The sequence below is a fragment of the Micrasema longulum genome, unplaced genomic scaffold, assembly GCF_059751315.1.
Source record: "Micrasema longulum isolate JH-2025_06_02 unplaced genomic scaffold, ASM5975131v1 h1tg000086l, whole genome shotgun sequence".
Classification (NCBI taxonomy): Eukaryota; Metazoa; Arthropoda; class Insecta; order Trichoptera; family Brachycentridae; genus Micrasema; species Micrasema longulum.
Window position 1 is genome coordinate 1,067,019 of NW_028277292.1, and position 24,600 is coordinate 1,091,618.

Sequence of the window (24,600 nt, forward strand, 5' to 3'; positions counted from 1 at the left end):
ACAGCAATTATTTTTAAATAATTACGTTTTTTTATGAATGTAGCTTTTGATATGTACTCGTATTTTGTTTTTTAGTATAAATTTTTGACCAACTCTTTTTTTGACCAACCTGTTTGTTGGTTAGCTGGGAGATATATGTCTCCTACCTAAAATTTTGCCAAAACACTTATTCTTTGTGCTTTAAGATTGAAATAAATTAAAAAATTGTCATATTTATTTTTTTTCGGACACTACCGCTCTTAAAGACAACGCGCGTGTCACATTGGTCTTTTCGCGGTATGTCCCGTTTTAAGGTTTTTTATAATATATATATTTAAAAAAAAAGTAAGATTCAACCATAGAATTAAAATATTTTTAATTCTATGGATTCAACATATCTTCTTCACAAAAAAAAGTTTCAACGCTAGAAATAAGGTCTATCTATTTTGTTGTTTTTCTGTTTCCATTTCCATGACAGTTCAGATGCAGGAGGAATAAAAGGTTACCGTAATACTGTCAGAATTCGTTTCGAAAGGTACCTACTACTGCGGTCCCTCTTTCACTAATGCACAAAGTTTTTTTTATTTATTTCCACAAACGCGAATCTTATCACCAGACCTACGAAATAAGAAAATATCACGTAACAAAATTTTCTTTGGTATTGTCCATGGCATTGTTTCCTGCACTAACTTTATTTGTTGTCACATTGATATTTTGTGATGCACAATTTTAAATATTCGGCACATGGGATATTTTGTAAATTATTTTATTCAGGAAACAGAATACAACATTCACTTACACGTATTGATAAAAAAAATATAAAAGAATGGTGTAAATAACTTGTTTTTCCTAAAAACGTCACGTAATATATAATACGAGTATATTGTGCGTGAATAGACGATACATTTTTTTTATTTTTTTTTATTTATTTATTTTTGTTTTCTTACAATAAACATAATAATTAAACAGAGTATTAAAAAAATAAATCATAATAACATATCAACGAAATAAATATTAATAGAAAAATAGTAAACAAAAAAAATCCCACAAAGGCATGGCCTGTTTGTGAGTATACAAGAAAATGTCAATGAATTTTTGCTTCTATAATAAACAATGGACAGTTATAATATTTTTGTATAACATAAGAAAGAAAAAATAAAATATTATGTAAAAGATAATATGATATTTTTTTTCATTTTTATAGTAATTAAAAAAGGAAATAAACAATATTAAAAAAAAAAAACACAAAAATATTTCCTATTATTAAAGGGCAACAAAATAAATCATAGAAATAAAAAGTTCATATCTTTAGTTTGAATCCAGGATAGTGCATGTTTACATGATACATTATATTACTTGTATGTATAAATGTATAGAAAATAATAATTGTCAAGTGTAGCCATTTGCAATAATTATAATGAGCAGCGAGCAGCCTTCAAAGGGTCCCGTTGAAATCAACATAGCATACAGAATGCAGCTACGAGTACTAATTATAAACATCCATCGTGAATTCGATGCCGGACGTTGGGTAGACTATTCGTTTAATGAATTTGTCAAGCCTTTGATATTCTCAATTATGTTGTCATAATAAACGTACTAAGGGGTCATTTTCTGGGATGAAAATGCCCTCAAAACAGAAGTTAATTAGTCATTCATGGTTTTATTTAGTTAACCATTTTAAAACCAGAAAAAAGATCCTACAAGGTTGTTATCTGGATCGATGGTTTTTATATATTTTTTTTTGTTAATCCGAGTATACACTAGGTCGAAAACACCTTTCGTATTATCATTGCTATGGTATTTGTAAGTATTGTAATTTTTAATATCCCACCGAAACTTCGAAATTATACTGCCCGCAACGTCACAAGTTTAGGTCACTGGTGTTGATATTTTAAAAATGATCCTTGTACATATCCAAAAAATAATAATTTTTATCCGCTTAAAGTCAAAAGACGCAAAATTTCGAAAAACATGTAAATCTACTGCCCTAATTTCTGTTCTAATTTTTACCACGTATAAGAAACATTTTTCATATCCAATTTCCTCAGTGCTGTTTTCTTTTTGTATTGTCATTTAAAAATAATAGTATTATAGTAACCTCATAATAAATATTTATACGTAAAAAAGAATCTTCGTTTTACAGGTTTTTTTGATGATTTTCTACGTTTCAAATATGATATAACTGATAAATCTTTTTTTTTTGAATGCCATTATGTGATTTGATATATTAATAAGCACCTTTAAACAAGAAAAATACTTTAAAGCAATTGTTACTGAATTTTATTTTTTTATATTTGATGTTCACACAATATGTTAAAATTTATTTACATAATATTTCTAGATCAAACAGCTGAATTTAGTTTCGATTGTCTAAAACTAAGGGTGCGATATTATTTGAATAAGAAATGCGTTTAATATTGCTTAATGTAGGTACAACTAGTTTCAGAAGGATAACTCACAAAACGATATACTCGCTTCATAATCCAAGCTGACTTTAAGGATGAAAGATCTGAACGCTTTAATCGTAAACTTTCATAACTGATCAAAAATTTTAATGCAATCAAATGTAAATAATTAAAAGAATTTTTTGAACCCGAGTAAAAACAGCTATCTATTTTAATTAGTATAACTTTAGTATTATTTTCTGTTTTTCTTTTTATTTTGTATGATTTTTTTTTCTCTCTTATATTCGAAATTATATGACTTCAAATTACTAAATAAATAAAACAACGTAAGTCACTCTCCAAGCACAAGAGCTATTCTGATTTTTGAAAAGTAACAGCTTTAACATTAAAAAGTTATAAAAGTAGATTGTGTATAAAAAAATATGTATCAATTATGTAATTATATTAATCAATATATATATTTTTTCTAATTCAGGGGAATTGAAAACAATTCTCGTGACTCTTTAAAATTTTTTGTCAAATAATAATCAACATTGTCTCTCTAGAGATTGAGTTGAATAGTGAACACCATTATATAGTGAACACCTGCGTGGACATATATGTAATAAAAGATGTCAACACATATCGCAAGAAAATTTTACGACTTTCAAACTTTGACTTATTTTGTATTAGCTTCTTTTAGCTGACCATTTGCTGAGTATTATTTGTGTACCGCATAACTTTTGTAAGTTCCCTGACATTTCATGATCAGATCAAAACAGTTTGTAGTAGTTCGTTGAAGATGTTAGGATTCACCTTGCGTACTGCCAGGGTTTTTGCTAGTACACGAGTACTGAGAATTCTTTATAACTCGTTGGTGCGAAGTAGACTCGAGAGTGGCTCGATGATTTGGGGACCGTGTGAATAGAAGTGCTCTCTTATGTTGAAGAGGGTTCAGAAAAAATGTCTTCGGTTTCTCTACATTCTGATATTATCCATGGCTTTATCTCACTGAGTTCCTCCAGGGTATGCTCGGTTACAGCAGTTTGGAGACCAGAAGGAATGTGTCTTTAACTACGTGCTTCTTTCGAATGTTGCGCGGCATTATTGACAGCCCCAAAATTATGCGGAGCATTAGCTTTTATGTTCCAGACCTTAGACAGCGCCAGCATAGACTTTTTCACATTCCAATATAAAAGACTAACCTGCCAATGGTTATGCCTGTTGGATGGGCTATTTCTATGTTGAACAATATAACTTTGAACATTGACATTTTTCCCGTCTCTGAGGGAGTTTTTCGTAACAAGATTCTCTTAATTTTTTAACATATTATTCTCTGGATATTATGTATACTTATATGTTATTTTTGTATATACCTAATTTTACCTTATTATTTTAATTATTTTTATATGAATGAATTAAGATATTCCATTTTGTAATGTACATATATATGAATAAATAAAATTGAATTGAAAATAGAAATTGAAACACATTATAATCTAAGGATATGATCACCGTTTTGAATTTCGGGGGCATAATTTTTCAGAGTGACCAACATTGATGATATATCCGCTAAAATCTAAAAATATGTTTTCCAGTAAGTGATAGCCAGAATTTCTTCAGACGTGATTAAAATCTAGATTCTGTAGAAAATTAGTTGAGCCTTATGACAGTAAATGGATTCGTAAAATAGGAGGAATAATTGGTGAGCATCAAGAGGGTTCTTTGAGAATTTGAACAAATAGGTAAAGTGGAGCGTTAGGAATATGAAGTATAGTTAACAGAAGTGTGAGGGTGTGACATTCTCTCCGCTATTTAATTTGTATGTTATAACTTGATTCTGTAAGCATATGTACGATGTGATTTATTTAATCTAATTATCTATTTTAGATTACAAACTACCTACTTATAATTTAACTGACTAACAGAAAATGAACACAGCGTGCAAAATGATCACTTGAACCAGCCAACGAAAATTAAAAAGTTCAGTGGTTTTAAAAAATTGTAAATAGACTATATTAAACTAACCCGAAAGTTTATTTAAATTTTTACGTATCAAATCGGTGAGTTTTTCCGGCATTTAAAAAGAAAAGCCTGAACCTGCCAAAACCCATTAAACGTTTGCTACTCGGAAACCAAAAATTGGAAATCTATCACAATACGTAACTACGCTTTAATTGATTGGTAATTGTTCATTTGAACCTGTGACGTTTTAATGTAATTCATTTTTATTATATCTTTTAAAAAAAAATACATTTTCGAGAAACTCCGCTGTAAAATTAAATGCTCTAATTTTTACGGCGTTTAAGCAATTATTTTTGCATCCAATTTCCCGTAGCATTTAATTTCCTCATTTGCAAGCCCTGACGTAGCTAGACTTTCATATTCATTTGCGAGTAATTGTCTACAAAATAGTTAGACACACTTAAAATTTTAACAAATAACAACAGGGATGGAGAATACCTTAAAGAAGGGGATATGGAAGTCTCGGCATTTACAGGGCTTATGATCTGTCATTGGCTGGTTTACGTGGCCACTTTACACACTATATAACATCCAGTTTTTGGTCAACAAACATTTAGACAAACTCAAATATTGTAATTAAAACTTTTGATTACTAAAATTACTCTCTGATAGGCGATGGTGTTGCAGCACTTCATATGAAAAGTACTGTGACAAACAGCTTTTCAGGACTGTAAAGTTCTATACGGGACCAGCATAGTCGGCCACATCTCTTCCACTTCCAGATTATGAGGGAAACAGCTCCAGTAGGAAGCTGCTTTGCTTGCAGTCTTTCATGCCTCAGACATTACAGCCAGAGGTCATCATGTGCTGCTTTGCCCCCCTTTACGGCTCTTTTCCACCCAACTCTATCCTTGGCAAGATTTTTTCAATGATCAGCATCAATGCAAGAAGTCTTCGTGATACGTTTACAGACAGCTTTAAATCGCAATAGCTGACCACCGTAGTAGGATTTTTTTAGTTTCACAAAGTTTTCCGTACATAATATCTTTCCGTATTCGAGCATACTCCATGCGACAAGCATGACCGAGCCATTGCAGGCGTCTCTCTTTTTAGATCGCCATCGCTGAAGACATCTGAGAGTGGGTTAGTAAAACTACATTTGTAACTTTGTCCAACCACTTCACACTAAGAATACGTCACAAATATCGAAAATGGAAAGCTTTGATTTTCTTTTCTTGGTGTCTGTAAGTTGGCCAGATATAAAATCGCACTTGCTCTTTCATAAATTCTGTAAGTATATCAGGTTTTCCAAATAGAGTAGCGGTTTTTTCTATTCAAAAGTTAATCTCCTGGTTCAATAAGCAATTTCCAGACACTGTTGAACCGAGGTAACAAAATTTTGAAGAAACCTGTACTATTTGACCGTGAACTAGCCTTATATGTGTTCCATCTTAAAACAACCGTTTTCTTCGAGTTGATTTCCATTCAAAAAAATTTGCTATTCCGTTGAAACCTATCAAGAATTGCTGGTCTTTGGAGTGTACATAAATGGCAGCATCATCCGCAAATAGAAAATCTTTAACCTGCCTTCTCATATTGATGGTTTCAGCCACGCGATGTTGTACAGTGTTCTATCTGATATAATGTGGAAGTTCACACTGGTTTTCCAGACTTTAAATGCTAAATATAGTAGCACCGAAACATAAATACCAAAAAAAGTAGGCACCAGCACGCATCCTTGTCTTACACCACATTCCACTTTTAAGGTGGTTGACCATTTTCCTTCAAATTAAATAGTACATTTCGAATTTTCTTGGAAAGAAAGTTACATTTTTCAAAGATTTGATGGACGTTCCATGTATTTCCAAAACTTTAAAAATGCCTTCTCATTGGCTTTGGTCAGATAAACAAAGGTGATAAACAATGAATTGTACTGTTCATGGCACTTTTTCTGACGTTGCTAAGGAGCAAATATCTTATCCATAGTTCGCCTATTTTTTTCTAAAACTACACTGACTTCCAGGGTATGTTCTTTCTGCTAATTATCTGACTCGTCTTTAAAACGTAAGGAGATACCTCTATAATTATGACGGTCACCTTTGTCTCCCTTGTTTTCGTATAATGTAATAATGTTCTCATCTCTTATGCCTTGTGTAACGCAACCTTCATTTAAGCTCTTAGAAGATGGTAAAGTATGGTTAATATAGATTTACCTTTCAGTATCTCAGCGCTATATCATCCACGCCAGGATCTTCCCGCTATTTTATTCTCACAATAGCCTGTTTGAGATCTGCAAGTGATGAAATTTCATCCAGCTCATTTAAAATGTCTAGTGCATCGACGGAATACAAAACAGATGATATTGAAATTGTTTAAGAGTAGAGGGAAGAGTTATGTTCCACCCAATGATCCAATTATTTATTTTAGTCCGATATTATGTCTTCTTGTGTCGTTTTAAGGGGCGCAATTTTCTTGACAATAGGTCTATTTGCTTTTTTCATGCCATCATACATAGCGCAAGAATTTCCAGTATTTGCCGCATTTTGAATATCGAAACACAGCGTATTCCAATACTTATAGAATTTTCACACCGTCTTATCTCTCTATGAACATTTGTTCTTTTACTTTACAAAAAAATGTAAACGAAAAAAATAAAATAAATAAAAGAGACATTCAAAAAATGTATTTTCAACCATATTCAGAACGGTAAATGTTACACATTATGTAAAGTAATCACATTAAAACTATTAACATATTACAACAGAGATGAAGAACATTCAAGAGAAGGTTATTACCCTCTCTTAAATGTTATTTTATATTTAAAAGTCTAGGCATCTACAGAGCTTATGACCTGTCAATGGCTGGTTTAAGCGGCCACTTTACACAGTGTGTAACATTCACCATTCTGCCCATATTTTCAACTTCAACTTTCAACTCTTTAACTTCCCAAACATCAACAGATGAAAGAATTGAAGGAATACAGATGTTCGAATATGGGCAGAATGGTGAATGTTACACAGTGTATAAAGTGGCCACTAAAACCAGCCATTGACCGGTCATAAGCCCTGTGGATGCCTAGACTTCTATATTACTTTTTCATAAATGTTTTTCATCTCTATTGTAATATGTTAATATAAACAGCTCCCCAGGGAGTTTAATCCAGTCCTTGTCTCAAAAAATTTGACCAACTCAAAATATTGTTGACATTAAAACTAGTAATTGACAGGTTTTAAACGCTTTAAATGCTAAGACTTCGCAAAATGATTCCATATATCAGTTGAATTATCAATTGAGATTCTCTGGGTAAAAAATATCCATAATATATATTGATGTATATTAATACGAGTAGATGTATGAGTGGTTATATGGCTGAGAGGTACATAAGTGAATGAGTTAGTAGTGCTAGTAGGTAGTGGATAGGCGGATGAGTAGCTAGATGGGTAGGCGGGTTGATGGGTGAGGAGGGTGGTGACAAAATATGAAATGGCTGGTAAAGGTAAATTGTTATTCGCAGTGAGAAGAAAAATGAGAAAAGTGAGTAGTGAGTTAGTGTCGTTAGTGAGTTGAGAGAGTGGGCGGTTGATAGGTAAAATAGTGTATGAGTGAATCCGAATAAAGATATTTGGTCTTTAAAACAGATTCGGGTATGTGGTGGATGCTTTCAATGATAGGTAAAAGAGTAGTGGGTTGTTTGGTGAAAAGAGAAGGTAAATCACACTTCTACAAACGGTTGTTTGTAGAAGTGTGGATCAATTAAAAGAAAAGGTGAGTAGGTAAAAGGTAGATTGATTAATTTGCTTTTTTTAATGTTGCGGTTTTGAAAGAACGGCGTTTTAAAATGGCAAAATCATATGATTTCCTTACTTTTATCAGACTTTCCTCTTAACAGGTTATCAGTTGTGAATCTATAGTAAGTCTACTGTAGATTGGTAAGCGAAGTGTTATTGTGAGTCTTAGTAATATAGGACGGTGAGAGCCAATAGACATGGACAGGTAGGCAGGTTGATGAAAGATGAGGGCGGGGACTAATTGACACGTAGGTGAGTTCGTGAAAGAGGACGGTGGGGGCTAATAGACAGATGACTGGGTTGGTGAGAGAGCATAGAGGAGGCATAAGGACATAGACAAGCACCTTCATGAGAGAGGAGCGCGGAGACTAATAGACAAGTAGGTGTGTAGGTAAAAGGAGAGGGTTTGCACTGATAAACGGTAAGTGGGTTGGTGAGAGAGTGGGGTCGGGGCTCAAATAGACAGGTGGGTTGGTAAAAAGAGAAGGAGGTATAAACACGGGATGGGAGCTAATACACATGTAGGTGGATCAGTGAAAAAAAATCATCAGGAGGGTGAGAGCCAATAGACAGGTGGATAGCTTGGTGAGAAAAGAGGGTGGGGGTTCGTAAATAGGAAGATAAGAGCTAATAGAAAAAATGGGTGAGCTGATGAGAGAGAAGAGTTAATCACATTTGAAAGTTATCAAATACTATCATGCGATTCAGGGAAACGTAAAACAGTACTGAAAAACATTGCGATGAACAATATTGTTGCATAAAGTTCTGGGCCAAAATTACGCTACAAAGTTTTGCGCTTGGTACCGTAAAATAGAAAATCATAAAAAAAACAAATTTATTTATTTGTTTGTTTGTTTGGTGCAATAAATGTATAAATAATTATTTTTTACGTTTTGCTAAGAAATAAAACAAACAAAAAAATGGGGAGTGTTACTAAAACCTATTTTATCGTCAAAATAAAATTATTTGGGTTTAATGAATTTTATTTTGAAAATAACACGGATTCTTCCAGGAATCAATAGGATGTTTCGTTATAATTTTATGAATAAAATTATGTCAGTCAAAAGAGATTCCTCAATTACTACTGTAATGATTATTCTTGAGAAATATTAATTAAAATATATATATTCATACTGATTTTCGACATGTTTAAATTAAATCATCTTAAAATTACACCGAAAGCAAGTACACATGTATTTTGTACAATATATCGTATGTACATTATCGACAATAAAATACATTTTTATATCCAGATACTAAAGACACATCTATTTATACATATTTTGTATTGTTTCATAAAGATTTCACATAATATATATTACACTATACACATGAAAAATATTATATGCATCCATTCAGGCCATGTTTTATCTTTATTACATATAAAAAATACATTTATAAAATTATTTCACTATTCAATATAGTATGCACAAATAAAAAAAATATGTACATCAGAAAAAAATGTTTTGCTTTTCATGGGTTTTTTTAGCATTAAAAATACAATATCGAAATATTTATAATCGAGATTTAATTTTGTATTATGCTGTAACTGTCTTGTTTTAAAATGCATGTTTTAAGTGTATTGATTTTTTCAAAACTTTATTCATCTTCTGAGAGAAAAGAGTCAAGTGTAAAGTGTGACATTGTAAATCTTATAATTAATACCACGAATAAAAGTATTTTCGGAAGCGTTTATAATAAATTCTCGTGTTGAGCCAGGCTGGTTTCGAACACGAATCTGATATTAAAGTTTTTAAACTTACCAAAGATGTAGAAAAAGTTTTAAATCGTTTTACGCACTGAATTATATTATGCCACTGCATTCGTTCTCCGATAAGACTGTATCTTGATCTTTATTAAATGGAGGCAAGATGATCAGTTTTACGTTTCAGGTGATAATTCTAAGACTGAAATATTGCAGTGTAAAATACATTTTAAAATTAAATCTTCATGTTAACTTTGTCGGGAATCAAACCTGCGACTTTATGCTTTGTAGGCAAACGTGAATAACACAAGACAGACGAAGGATTTAAAATAAAAAGATCAAACAACGTTTTAAAAGGATGATTATAAATAACGTTCGTATATCTTAGTCCATAACTTCTGGAAGAATTTTAATTTTTTAATTACATAAGTATGTTGAGTGAAATGTAATTATGTATTTAATTCACCCGTCGTACAATAATGCCTCCATTGTTTAAATGAATAAATAAAAACGGTTTCAAAGATGTTAAAAAATGTGCCATTTCAATCTGTTTACTGAACATATTGAACTTGTACATATGTAAAAAAATACTTAATCGTTATTTAAGTCTTTAACCACGTCGTTAAAATGTTTCATCATATTAAAATAAATTGTTATGTGTAAAAAAATGCTTTTTTTTATGCATTTGATTTTATTGCAAAGGTGATTAATCTTTTGCTTCCGCGTCATTGGTGCTGGATAAGTAACAACTTAGAAAAATGTTTTTCTTTATTTTATCTTACTTCATTGATAAAAGCCAAATTGTTTTTTTTTTTCGAAATTGTACCAATTTTGTTACCAAAATAAATTAAAAGGCATTTCGTGTTATTTAATATCAAATTCAAAAACGCTAGAAAAATTGTACTATGAAAATATACAGTACTAAATTATTATTTTAAAACATTTACGTATGTACTTTGATTGCGGTTAACACATATTTTATATTTTTTATATTTTTCGTAAAACTTATATGATAACGTTTACATATTATGTTTAAATTACAACAAATATCGACAAAAATAACATTACCCTTCTTTTTTAAGGTAGAGTGCAAATTATATTGCTCAGACGCATTATCAAAAATTAAATACAAATATATATTGTCGTATTCCGAATATAAGTTGACAAAAGTTCGCTATGTTTTGTTATAAATTTTGAAAACTTTCTATTTATTTAATGAGTGCCAAAGAAATGTACATGGCACGAGTATTTATGCAGTATAATGCGGTACAACCGTATCGGCGAGAAAACTCTTCGATTATTACAACTTTCCTCGTTTTGCACAAACGGCCTCTGAGCAATATATAGGGCATTGAACAGCATTAACCTAGAAATCAAACAAAACTTTTGCGGGTGAATGAAAAATATAGGTGAAAGATCTTACCTTTCCGCTGGCGAGGGACTTCGGGCAGCAAACTTATTTCACTTTAAATTGTAAATTTTAGAAACATAAAAAGGTAATCAGAGGCAGTGGGAATAGATGGAATTGTGAATGATTATGGGGGTTTTGCGCGGTGGCGCAGAACCCGGAAGGCCGCGTGATAAGATATGGCAGTTGGAATCGGAGTGTTGGGGTGTCAGTGGGATTCGGGAGAAGGAGAGGATTTTGGGTTCTGATAAAATATCAGAAACCAAGGAGAGGGCTCCAGCAAGCAGCTGCTTCGCTCGTCAAGCACCAGAGACTATTACCCGCCGGAGAGACTTGCACAGCCTTTTCTATGCTCGGCGGACGCGCTAATACTAATGCCGACGTGTACGGACGAAGGGTCCGCAGAAGGGAGGCAATCAACCCTCGCAAGGGAGAAAACTGATTTTCAACCCCATCAAATTTATATTTGTACTTTTAAACCTTTTTTCTATTTTTTAATTATATTAATAACACATAAAGAGACTTTGGAAGTAATGAGAAGTCAGGTGAGTTGACTGCTAGTAAAAATATATTATATATGATGTTTTTGCCTTTTATTTATTTAACTACACAATTATTGCTTTCTTTATTTAAAAATATTATACCTTATTGTTAAAATCGTAATGTACGCATCCTTAAGTATGCATGTAAGATCTTATTTTAAAAGATACGAACCAATTAGGAATTAAGACTATGGCGTTCTAATTATTTTATGTACGATTTATAACGCTTACAGTATGAAATTGAATTTAATTCTTCGTTTGTTTATAAATGATGATATAATAATCAAATAGTTCATATTTTGATAAAATTATGAATTAATTGGCATATTTAAAACTCGATAAATCTGATCTTTTTTTAAATAAACATAAGAAAATATTAATATTTTTTAAACATAAATAAAATGAGTGGTCGCTTGAAGGTTTTGGATATTGTTCACAGAAACACATTGAAGGAAATGCACCAATACAGGCAAACTCCCTCCCATCGCGAGGGGCGCCTGCGCAAATCGCACTAGCGTAAAAGGGTCCAAATAAAATGCCAAAGCATTTTCCGCAGGGAAAATTATTCCAAAATTAAACACGAAATTCTTTTAAACTTAATATTAATTGCAACCCAAATACTTTAGTTAAACCAGATGTACAAGTATACACTCTAATAGTTAAACATTACAGATATAACAGACACGTTTGTTTTTACTAAAAAGACATTCTTAATTATTAGCAAAATTATTTATTTCAAAAGCAATAACTTTGTGGTCAAACATTAATGAGCAAAATTCTTTAACCCTCAGTTCATTAGCACTATTTACTTCAACAACAAAAAACATACGTAATTTATAAACTAAGCGGTTTGTTTATCTGAATGTATTTGTTTATCAAAATTTTGGGTAAAAATATATTTTTTCTGTTTCATTGCATGGGTTTTTTTTACCACAGGATACAAAATATCGTCACCCTAACTTGTAAAACTCGTCCTCAAATAATGGTCGAGAACTTTATTTTGACGTTTCCTTTTAAGACCTCAAATAATATATATGCATGTTAACGTTGTAAGTTTGTACAGTACTGCATTATTTAAAAACATTAAATTGAAGAAAAACTTCCTTACTGAAGTAAAAACTGTTTCTACTCTAAATGAACAAAACCAGGTTTAGGACTTCCGAGTTTTAGGCAGACGATATTGCGTAACTTTTTTTACTTAAAGCCTTTATTACGCTTGCTTGCATGTATGTATGTATCTTGTTTATAATTTATGTTAGAATATTATAATCCAATCTAGATACATTTGGTACAGATAATGTAAGTTGTATTAAAATTGTGTACAATTTAAAATGACCTTTATTAACCTATTCTATAATCATCATACGTTATCAATCCGCACCCAGTGGTAAATAGGGCACCCTTCGGTTCTCCAATTGCAGCGTATCTTGATGATTTCTGTTACATAAAAAGTAAGGTGATCAGTCTTATGCTTTAGTTGCTAAACCAGGAACTTTAAAACAATGCAGCGAAAGTACTCCCTACTCGAAAAACCGTTTTGATGACCGTGAATTTTCTTATCGATTTCGCTGATACAAAAATGCAATGTTTTTTTTTGTCAATAAACTTTTTATTTAATTTTTATTTTTTTTTCAATTTTATACATATGTCGCATTAATAATATAATTTTACTTGAGTACTTTCACTGCCCCTTTAACTGTGTGTTTCGCCAATTATATAGAGGGCATTTGTCGGATATTATCGTTCTTACCCATGACCATATTACAAAGACAAATGGTAGCAAAAACTGTGATTACTTGTATTAAATTCAGTTACAAAAGCCTATGTCCATTACAGTTTTTTTTATAAATTTAATAACATCAGTTATAATTATTTCAAAATTTTCTTAACTTTCACGTGAGTCACAAAAATATGAATTTTGTAATCATGCATTCAGTTCCGCGTATTTCAAGGTTATTAACTACTCCAAATTAATCAAGTCCCAGTGAAAGGATTGTGAGAAGGTACTACAATTTTAACACCAAGCGTTAGAAAGGCAAAGGGGATTTTTTTCAGGATTTTTTTCCTTCGCGTCAAAAGCACTCATCCAGCGTTCTGGTTCTATTTCACACTCAGAGCTTTATTCCTCGTCCAAAAGTCACCAAGTTTTCATTCAAAAACCGATTTGTGATAAAAAAACATCGCGTTTAACAAACAAATTGTGTAACCACTTCTTTATAACTGACCTACCGTAAAGCCGATTTCACACCGCTATATTTTTTTTTACACGACACGGCAAAATTAGAGTGGATTGATTTTTATTTTATAAGGTAATTCAACCAATTTACATTTGTTGAAACAATTCCAAATGCATGCATCTTTCATTACAGAATTACATAGAATAGATAGATATACGACAGGCGTACGCCGCCGCCGCCGAGGCGCAGTTGGTTAGACGTCCAATTGTGAAACTGGCGTCGCATTTTACTTCCACCCTGCAGGAATTGAACCAAGGACATCAAGCATGGTTGGCGAACGCGCCAACCACTACAGTAGAAGACAGACTTATTTCTACTCGATTTATTTTTTCAGGATTTTAACTTGAAAGTAGCCATCGAGTCGAAAGCAGGGTCTGGTTAAATTTCACACTCAGAATTTTATTTTTATTTTTATTCCTTCGAAAACGATTATTTTTAGGAATTTTAATAGTAAATAAATAACATGTACACGTGTACTTATAATTTTGTTAATTGAAATTAATTCTGAAGAGATTATTCGCAAAAGTAGTTTTTTTTCAAATTAGCGTTTTCTCATAATTTTCATTCAACTGCAGCATATCTTGATTATTAAACACGTAAATTCAAAGTTATCTGTATTGCGCTTCAGGTCCAGTCCAAAAACTTTTAAATAAACTGAATAGTCACCTATCAAAAAAATATCTCATTTTGGTGCTGCCGGAAATCAAACCTTAAACCTTAGGCATGGTACACAAGCGCTCTAACCGGTAGATACTATAGGGGGAGGTAGGGCAAGACGGGTCCTTTAACGTTTGTTAGTTAAAAAAATATTGAAAGTTAAAAATTGTACCAAATAAAATTAACACAAATTAACAATGCTTCTTCAGTGATCGAAATCTATGCGATTAAGAAAACTAGTAATTATAATTTTAAAACAATATATTTTTGTACGAAGTTTGAGAAAACCCCATTTTTCCTTTCCCTACGAGCAAAACGGGTACTCGAAAACAAAAACCCGAATTCAAGTCATTGAACCAAATTTCACAAATCGTAACACTTTCTCAGTAAATTGTACACGTTTAAGTTGACACATGAACCAAGCATCCTTTTTGTATTTATTGATGCACTCTAAGTATAACACAAGTCGTAATAACCTAGCGTATTTATCTTTATTTTGTTTTTATTTTCGGGAAGGGAAATTTTTAGATGCTCTCGTGCACATGTATTACTCTCCCGGCACGCCGAAGTGAACATATTAATCTACGGGGAACGTAAGCTAACAATCTATGCAATTGTTTTGTCTCGCTTTTGCGTTTACAGTCACATATGAGAAGTACCCGTTTTGCCCACCGTAAACATCTTGTCCGACCTTCCGCTACATCACGAGACCGAATGATCTCCATTCTATTTATTTTGCAGAATCAAAAACATTTGTCCAGGGTTTGTATTTTAGGGTTTACAGGTAATACTTTACAAGCAATATAAGACTTGATATAACTCTCTTTTTTTTAAAATAATGAAGTCGCATTTTGCTATAACTGGCCTAAATGTAAATGTTTGCTATAACTGGCTTATATGATTACTTTTTACACAATATGGGAAATACTACTATTTCACCATTTTCCCGACGTAGGCAGAAATGATGAACTGCCACAGCCGACTATCTTAACATTAATTCCAACTTCTTACACATTCATACATGTTGTCATAAATGCCCTTTGATTGTGCTCGTTTTCGACATGACCAGACTTGGAATTTTAATTTATCTGATCATGCCACGTGTTTTGTGGTCATTCCTATCCTAAATTACCATTTTTTCTCGTCATACATATATATTTTATCATTTTTTCACTATCCATTCGTTTTACATGACCAAACTATCTCAGTGACCATTTATTAATCTTATAAAGTAAAATTGTCTCAGATTTGCACTCTCGCCTGATTTCATCATTCGTAACCCTGTCATCTGTCATACATTGATTTCCCATACATTCGTTTAAGAGATCGCATTTTAACAACAATGAATTATTAAAAAGTATACGGATGTGTTATTTTTTTTTCTGAAATTCCCGCATTTAAATATATTTCGTCTTTTGCTTTTGCACGTGCTTGTGCAAGTAAAACAAATCAATGCACTAAATAAATTAAAAATATTTTTAAAAATTCATCCACCCCAGGTTATTATACTGAACCGTATACAATTGTACGACCCGTCTGCAACAAGTCCAACAAACGGACCCCCCTTTTAAGCCCACCCCCCTTACACACACAGTCTTATGCAAGTCAACTCCCTGAAATTAAGGTCTGTCTATACAGTATGTCATAATATTTATTTATTTATGCTTAACGTGCTGAACCTTGCAATGCTTTGCTATTGCTAGATTTGAGTATACACTCGCATAGAGATTAAATGAACACAATCAAAAGTTTGATATAAATTATTGTGTTTAGTTAATATAAGATATGTACATATACATTATAATTGTTATGATTTGATTGTGAGGATGTGCGTGACAGGGAATTTTGATAAATAGGTATTTGAACATTGTTTTTATGTCATTGTCTTGCAGATGCATCCCTGTGTACTACCTCCCCGATACTGTGCGAAAAAGATAACTGCATGTGTCTCTTTTAATGCTTAACGAAAATAGACATTTCGCTGTCCCGTTTTCCGCACCTCAAAACTGAACCGATTTTGTTTTTTTTTTAAACTGAAATGCCTGATTGTGTCATGAAAGCGTGAAAAACCGTTTGAATAAACGTAAAAAAAGATAACAGAACTTTTCATTTGTATTACAAGCAGGTACTTACCAAGGTTCTTGTTTATGATTGAATTCCAAACTTTAAATAAAAAATATTCCAATTTGGAATTATTTTTGTAAATGTCAAACTCGACTCTTCTCTTGAAATACGATTTTCAAAAATGAATTAAATATCTTTTAATATTATTTTAGTAATACCGAAAATCCATTAAAAAGAAATAAATCAGTAAAAAAAGAAAAAAAAAACGAAATAATCTGACTGGAATTGATAAAAAAAAAAATTTTGTTTGTAAATATTCAAATATCAACTTTTTTTTCACGAAAAATAACAACCTGCTATTTTTTTTAGCATGTGCATTCTCGTCAAATGCACCCTGGTAGACCGATGAATAAAACATTTACGCTCCTTCCTTTTTTTCTATATATTAAATTGAAGATTTTAAGAGCCATAAATATGCCCAGGCTAAATCTCATCCAGTAGTAATTATTTAGTCCATCGAAGACACTCATATGAACATTCCCTTTTATAAACATAGAAGATAGATTAAGTAAGTACATAACATCTTAAGAACTATAAAATATAAATTGTATATAAACATTTGATATTAAAATTTATTTTTAAAAAAAAATCATACTCCTGTATGAAAAAACCGAATCGAGCACCGCATTGGTACTAGAAGTGTTATTCTTTAAAACAGTTATTATTTATAAACATCTGAAACAGTTTAAACAACTAACAAGCATAATAGGCGAACAAGTGTAAAACACCAATATGATTATTTTTCATCACAAGACAATTATAAATAGTTAAATGTTATAGAATATAATATTGTGTGATTTTAAAAATATTCATTTTTTTTATTTTTTATTTTTAAATCGTTTCAAACTTCTACTGAATGTGTTATTTAAATTTATGTTTCATTTTTATTTTTTAATCTTGGGTAAAAAGAAATGTTCTGGAATGTTTTTTTAAAAATAATTCATCTAAATATATTCGTAAAATGAATTTTGTAAAAGGCAACTTTTCCGTACATGTTAATAAAACAAAAGATAAATTTAGTTAAAATTAGTTTCTTAATAAATGTAATTTCATTTAATTATTATTTTATTGTAAACTTTCATAGAAGAAAATATTTAATATCCTCCAAGACACTCAAAACATATTTAGAAAAAAGTTTAGATCTTTATTTGAAATTATCATATTATACTTTACGAAATACGCGGTACGTGCTTTCTTAAGAAATAATGAGAACATATCAAATCAACTCCATTCCGACAACGATTTTTTTTTCTTTAGCATAAATGGAAGAAACCCATATTTTATTGGTATTTTAAAAGTGATAATTTTCTAAATACGAACTAAAACCATATCCGTTCCTTAGGTGGAGCAAATGGTATCCACAGCTTCTAAAGACCTCTCCGTCAGCGGCCAACTCCCGTGCATCAGTTCTTCATCTCGTAATTTAGAGATGAACTTCTAACGACCTGTCAACCGTGGACGTCCACAATCACCTGATGCATTGTACGGCAGACAAGCGTGGTCAAGGATCTAGGGAAGGCATAGCTTTCGCTCGATGACAGCCATAGTTGCTGCGTCTTATTTCAAGAAGTTTTCTAAATACAGCATTGTTTAAAATATGTATATATGTAAATGTATATCGCACCCTGGGTATGTGGGAACTCTCCGGATTTCTTGGTGACGATCGCTGATCACGATTTCAGGATAGATCGGCTCAATGCATTCAGTTGGAGTATCTCCTTAAAAAAGAAAAAAATAATAATAAAATACACGGACAACATTTTTTCAAATTACAGATATTTATTTCTTTAACTTCTAGAATGTACATATTTGTACAGTGACGGGCTTATTGCCAAATGGAATTTTCTGCCAACCAACAAATAAAATGTGTTATTTTTGAGCTTCAAAAAGTATGCTAGAAAAAATAAAATAAATAAAGTCAAAATAGATATAAAAATAAAACTAGTACTAAGTGTATATAAATTAATTTATATCGAAACTAATCTTCAATGAGAAGAATGAAAAAAGAGATAGGGAAAAAAGATACACGAAGGAAATGTTTCTTCAGGTCCGATTTAAACAGAGATACTGTAGAAAGCGTAATTTTTGTTCGTTTTTATTATGAGAAAATGTTTGAAAAATATGTTGAGAAATGTCTTAAAAATGTCTGAATTGTCTAAAATCTTAAAATATTTCCGGTAAACAATAGAAATGTAATAAACAAATCACAGGTCACAAGTCAGTTCACGGAAAACTTCTCGATCTCTGTTTATTTTATTTTATTTGATAATTCAACACAGACACATATGTACTTTAAAAACGTACAACTTTTAGATATTGGATATTTTAAGGTTAAAAAGTAATTATTAAAAGGTCTAGTAGTGTTATTTTTAGTCATCGTGAATTTTTTTAGGTTGATTTTAAATTTGTCCCAGTTTAATTTTTCAAGTTGTAGTGTTTAAGTCCATTGTATAGTATTTTTGAGTGTTCTACGTTTGTCTCTGCTTTTTAATGTGATAGTGTTGTTGTTATCATGTATTATATTTTTGCATGTCAGTATTTTTGATTAAAGTTATCATCGTGTTTTAATTTAATTGAATTTGAAATTTAAATTTGGATCATCTTGCTTCCCAGTGCAATTTTGTGTACAATTTGTATCTTCTCAATTTTCGTCAAGCGTTTTATGTAAAGCAAGTATGTTTTTTCATATAGTTCAGTTGTATATTAGTTCAATTATTTTATTTTGTTTTCTTTTATCATTGTTATGTCTGTCTTGCTAACGGTTCCTCAGAAGGGGATCAATTCGCTTTTAACTTGAACTTCGTTGATCAAGATTTTTGGTATGAGATTTGTAAAAGAGGCAACTTAATGTTGCTATGTAATAGTAAACATAAATTTATTCGATATTTACAGAATTACGCAGAATAAATTTAATTCCATTCGACACATGTCAGTTGAAATTAACAAATTTTATTGTGTATGGTTTATAAAAATTACACTCGTCATTTTAAAATAAAAAAAAATATTTATGATCTTACGTACTGTCCCTGTAGTTCGAAGCTAAATAAATTAAGGGTTAGTCAACAGTTTGAAGAATTTATTTAACTTGTCTGAAGAATATATATATTGAACTCTCTATTGAATAACATGAACAGATAACAGAAAAATATTCCAGCTAGGAATGAATAAACGTAATAGGTATATGTAATACCTGCAAAGCTCTTTACTTCTCCATAGGATTTCGATTCAGCTCTTTTCTTTTGTTCATATTAACAACATTTACATATTATTTTTCGTAAACCAAACAAAAAAATACTGTTTAATGCCATCATCATCAAATCATTCCTCTTTTCGAATCCGGTGGTGCCAGTAGAGCATACGACTGAATAACCAAATGCAGCGTATTCCGATCGTTCGTTACATGAAGTTAATGTAATCAGTCCTACTCTTCGTGCGACAGTCCAGCAAGAATAAAATATTGCAATTATAAAAACTTTTTAAATCAATATTTCTTGTCTACCCTGCCAGGAATCGAATCCAGGACCTCAAAAATGGTAGGTGTAGATACCAACCACTACACTACGAGGCGGACTTATCTTCCCTCGATTTTCTCTTTCAGGATTTTTACCTGAAAGTAGTTTTATTGCACAGACAAAGCTGTACACAGAGACAATAAGAACATGTCAAACAAATTTTTATTCTTGACTGAAAATTAATAAAAATATTATCAGGTAGAAATCCCGAAAAATTAAATCTAGGTGAGATTATTTCATCAATAATCAAACAAATGATCAATGAAGATCAACAATCAAATTTGATCAATAATCAAACAAATTTCCAATATAGTCCTTTATACGATATTCCACTGTAATGGTCACCCTATAAAACCTATTAAGCTTATCCCCTCCCTCCATCCACTTTTTTCATTAATTCTCAAACAAGATTATATTTTCATAATTTAATCAGTGCATGTTTGTCCTAATCAGTACATATGCTTATAAAATGCATGTCATGTTGGTTTTATATTTTTGTGCAACAACTATGGTGAAGGTGTATAGTGGGTTTTGCATGTTGGTTTGCATGTTGGTTTGATTGGTGTCTTGACGAAGAGACGGGTACGTCTCGAAACAGGTAGACATAGAAAAGTCGGTAAGTGGTTATATACACATATTTAATAACATATAGAGATTATTTCGTCTCGTGGTGTAGTGCGTTTGACTATCATGTCGGCTGGGGTCTTTTATTCGATTCCCTTAGAGTTGATTGAAAGCCCTCTTCATTGACCCGGAATAAATTAATATTGAAATTGATTTATTTTATGTAAATAACACTAAAAATAACAAAATATTTAAGCCGTTGTATTCACATTCACTTTTGATTCTCATAAACGCCTGGAGGGCAATTATGGTAACAATTATGGTACATAGATAAAGTATATAAAGTTAGAAATAAAATATAGCATTTGGTACATTCAAATATATATTCCTACATATAACTAGGATGAATACAAAAATGACATCATATACATAAATATTGCTAAATATTTTAATTAATCAATATACCCAAAAAGAAAAAATATAAAATGAAAGTTTTGCTATATTAATACACGGTTGTAGGCGGGTAGAAAACAAAATTATAAACACATTAAACATTACATTAATCGGACCACATATCAAACCATGAACCCCTGAGCAGTGGTTCGACATTATTGAGGTATAAAACTCACCAATAGCAAGAGAATTTGCCTATTAAACATAGTTTTATCATCATTCCCTTTCCGCAACAAATGCTGCATAGGGAACTGCATCGGTACACTAATTGCAGCGAATCTTAATCATTTTTGTAACATAAAGGTCAGTTTTACGCTACAGGTACTTACGATACAGGTGCAGGGATTATGAAATACTCTTGTGTGAAAACACCCTCTAAAATATTTTTTTCTTATCAACCATGCCGGGAATCAAACATAGTTTCACTAATGTGAAAGATGTCTATCTGCAAAGTGATAATGTTCAGCTACTTGACTGCTCTTCCAATCGGCATAACCATAGGCATCCGTTCTAGTGGCCTTGCTGCCTCTTTTTAAATCCGCTCAGTGCAAAATATTTTTTTAAGCATAATGAGGAAGTTCAGTAGTTTTAAAAAAAAAAAAATAGGCTTTTAAACTAAGCCAACTTTTTTGTATTTATTTTTATGTGTCGTGTTATTAGAAATTCATCCACCTGTGATGTCAAAAGTTCTAGTGGAAGAGTTCTTCTGATTGGTGAGTTGAGCTCCAGTAAAAAGGAAATCTATCACATCACTCAATCATTAGTTGATTTTTAAGAACTTGTGACATAGTTCAAAGTAGTTAATTTTTATTATAACCGCTCTTATGAAAATCATTTTAATAAAATTTATCGTTCGTTTTCGAGAAACTTCGCCGTTTAATCAAATGCTCTAGATTTTACCGTGCGTAAGAAAAAAATAAAACCATTTTACATTTAGTGCTTTCAATGCCCCTATTACTGTCAGAACCCTTCAATATATATTAAATTAGTGAATTCAACAAAAAAATATAGATTTTTGTAAAATAAAAAAACAAATAAAAAAAATTAAAGGTGCATATCTACCTGCCAAAGACTCACAACCAACGCCAACGGTTGGTTCTCCTCCATCTGGGGTGAGATCACTTGCTGTCACCCCTATTGACCAATTCGAGAATGTTCTCGAACCTATTGTACTACTGTTGACTAAAGGCATCTGAAAAAATATAAGTTTATTTGCATTAATAAATAAAAGTACAATGATTTCAATTTTTAAAATACAACTTTGATTATAACCACTAATTTTATACATATTTACACTACAATATGTCCACCTGCAGGAATCGAACTTAGCCAGCCACTAAAGTACGGAGCGGACTTGTCTCCACTCGATTTCCTTATTAAGGATTTTTACCTGAGAGTAGCCATCGAGTCGAAAGCACTCGTTCGGGATTCTGGTTTCATTTCACACACAGAACTGTATTTTTAATCCACCTTAACTAAGTGGAAAAATCATATGCATGATATTTTAACTAATAAGGTATTTTTAAATAATTTAAGACATTTATTAAATTGTATTGTTCCGTTTGTTTGTATCGAGAAGATTCCCATTGAGGCATCATTCATACAGATCCTGTAGGCATGTTTGCACTTGAAGATTCGTGCCTATAATATTAATAAAATATTTCATAGAATATGTGGACAGTTGTAGGTACACTCGAATTAACTAATACGACAGTTTGGTTAAATATATTTTAATAGTTTGGTAGTTTTATTTGCGCACACTACGATCATTTTACTTTTAAAAAAAAATTACAAGTAATAATATTTTCAGATCCTTAAGGAAAATGCATGTTTGACTATTGACAATGATTTTCATATGTAAATATCTCAAAATGAAGGGATTAAATAAAATTTTGAACAATTTGATATTAAGCAAAAAGCTGTTTAAAATATATTTCAGTTAGAAAAGCATGATTTTTTTGTTTTTTTTTCAACGTTTTTAAATTTAAAAAAAGAAAGCTGTAGTAATTCTAAGCAGTAAAATGGTGTTTACAGATTTATGAGAAAAAACACAGTTTAAATATGAGACGTATAGGTTTTACGCTTGGAAACAATTATTGACAATTTACTGTTTTAAAAAGTTTTTATAATTTTATTAAATACTCAGAAATGTCATATTTCAAAATACGATTTATGCATATATTTATGCCTTTTATGTTTTTTTGCTTGTGAGGGCAGTGTAAGGGAAGATGAACAATCTGCATAAACCTGTGAGACAATTTATATTTATTTTAAATATGTATTGTATCTAATATAATATATAATGAATAAATTATTTTATAACAAATATAAGACCCCTAACAAGTAAGCTGCATCTACCATAAAAATAGCCTCAGAAAATGATTAATCCTAAATTTATAATATTTGAAAAAGATGCCTTGAATCAGTTACTGGCAAGAACGGTTTTAAATGAAATATTCCAATTGGCAGAAAATGTACTTTACTTTGATGTTATGATAAAATAGTTTCACATAAAAATAACAAATATTTTTTTTTATTGTGACATTTAATAGTATCAGGTATTCCCCTCCATATAAATATACTTTTATTTATTTTTCTTAAGTTTAGAATAACGAGTTATTTAAAAAGTTAATTAAAGTCATTAAAAGGATTTCAAAGGAAATTAATTATAAAATTGGTAACCATATTTTCAGTTTGTAATATCAATATTTAATACAACCTTTTGAAACAAACGAAAACGTTAAATAATTCATCTAGAAATCACTCCCAAGTAAGTAGTCGCAATTGAAAAAGTTTTGAAATGTTTTTCGTGTCGGCACCACAAAAAATAAAATACAGTCCTATTATTTTGAAGGCTAGCAGTCGTAATTTTTGTGATCGCGTTTCTGATCAAGGATCATCAATTATTATTATTAGTAAGTTTATTAACCAATTTTTAGATGAAAAACGTTACATTCGGGGAATAAAAATGGATCTAGTTACTTTTAAAATGCGGGAGTTAAAACTAATACCTCCTGAGATTTTTTATCCAAGGAAATAAAAAAGAGGTTTTAAACCGAGGAATTGTGATCCGGAATCAAAACCGAATAAGGAAAAGAAAAAAAATATATGAAAACACAGTTTGCCCACAACATACCGCTCACTTCGTTTGAGGACTTTTAGTCTCCTCGATGGTGCCTACATACAAGAAAAAATATTCATTGCCAAACGAGAAAAGCTCACCGAAGGAGCTCTCCGTAATCTGGTATCCTTAGTATCATTGTGCTGAAATAAGGCAATCCA

At 31.2% G+C, this 24,600-nt stretch overlaps 1 protein-coding gene across 1 annotated transcript in view; it reads right to left on the bottom strand.

Moving 5' to 3' along the window:
* Positions 1–24,600, bottom strand: part of Hk (potassium voltage-gated channel subfamily A regulatory beta subunit hyperkinetic) — a 56,600-nt gene that overhangs the window by 13,126 nt on the left and 18,874 nt on the right. The window contains exons 4-5 of the mRNA XM_088234183.1: positions 22,381–22,510; positions 18,414–18,507 (exon numbers count right to left, since the gene is read on the bottom strand). Of these exons, the coding sequence (XP_088090309.1) occupies positions 18,414–18,507; positions 22,381–22,510 (224 nt within the window). The remainder of the gene's footprint in view (positions 1–18,413; positions 18,508–22,380; positions 22,511–24,600) is intronic.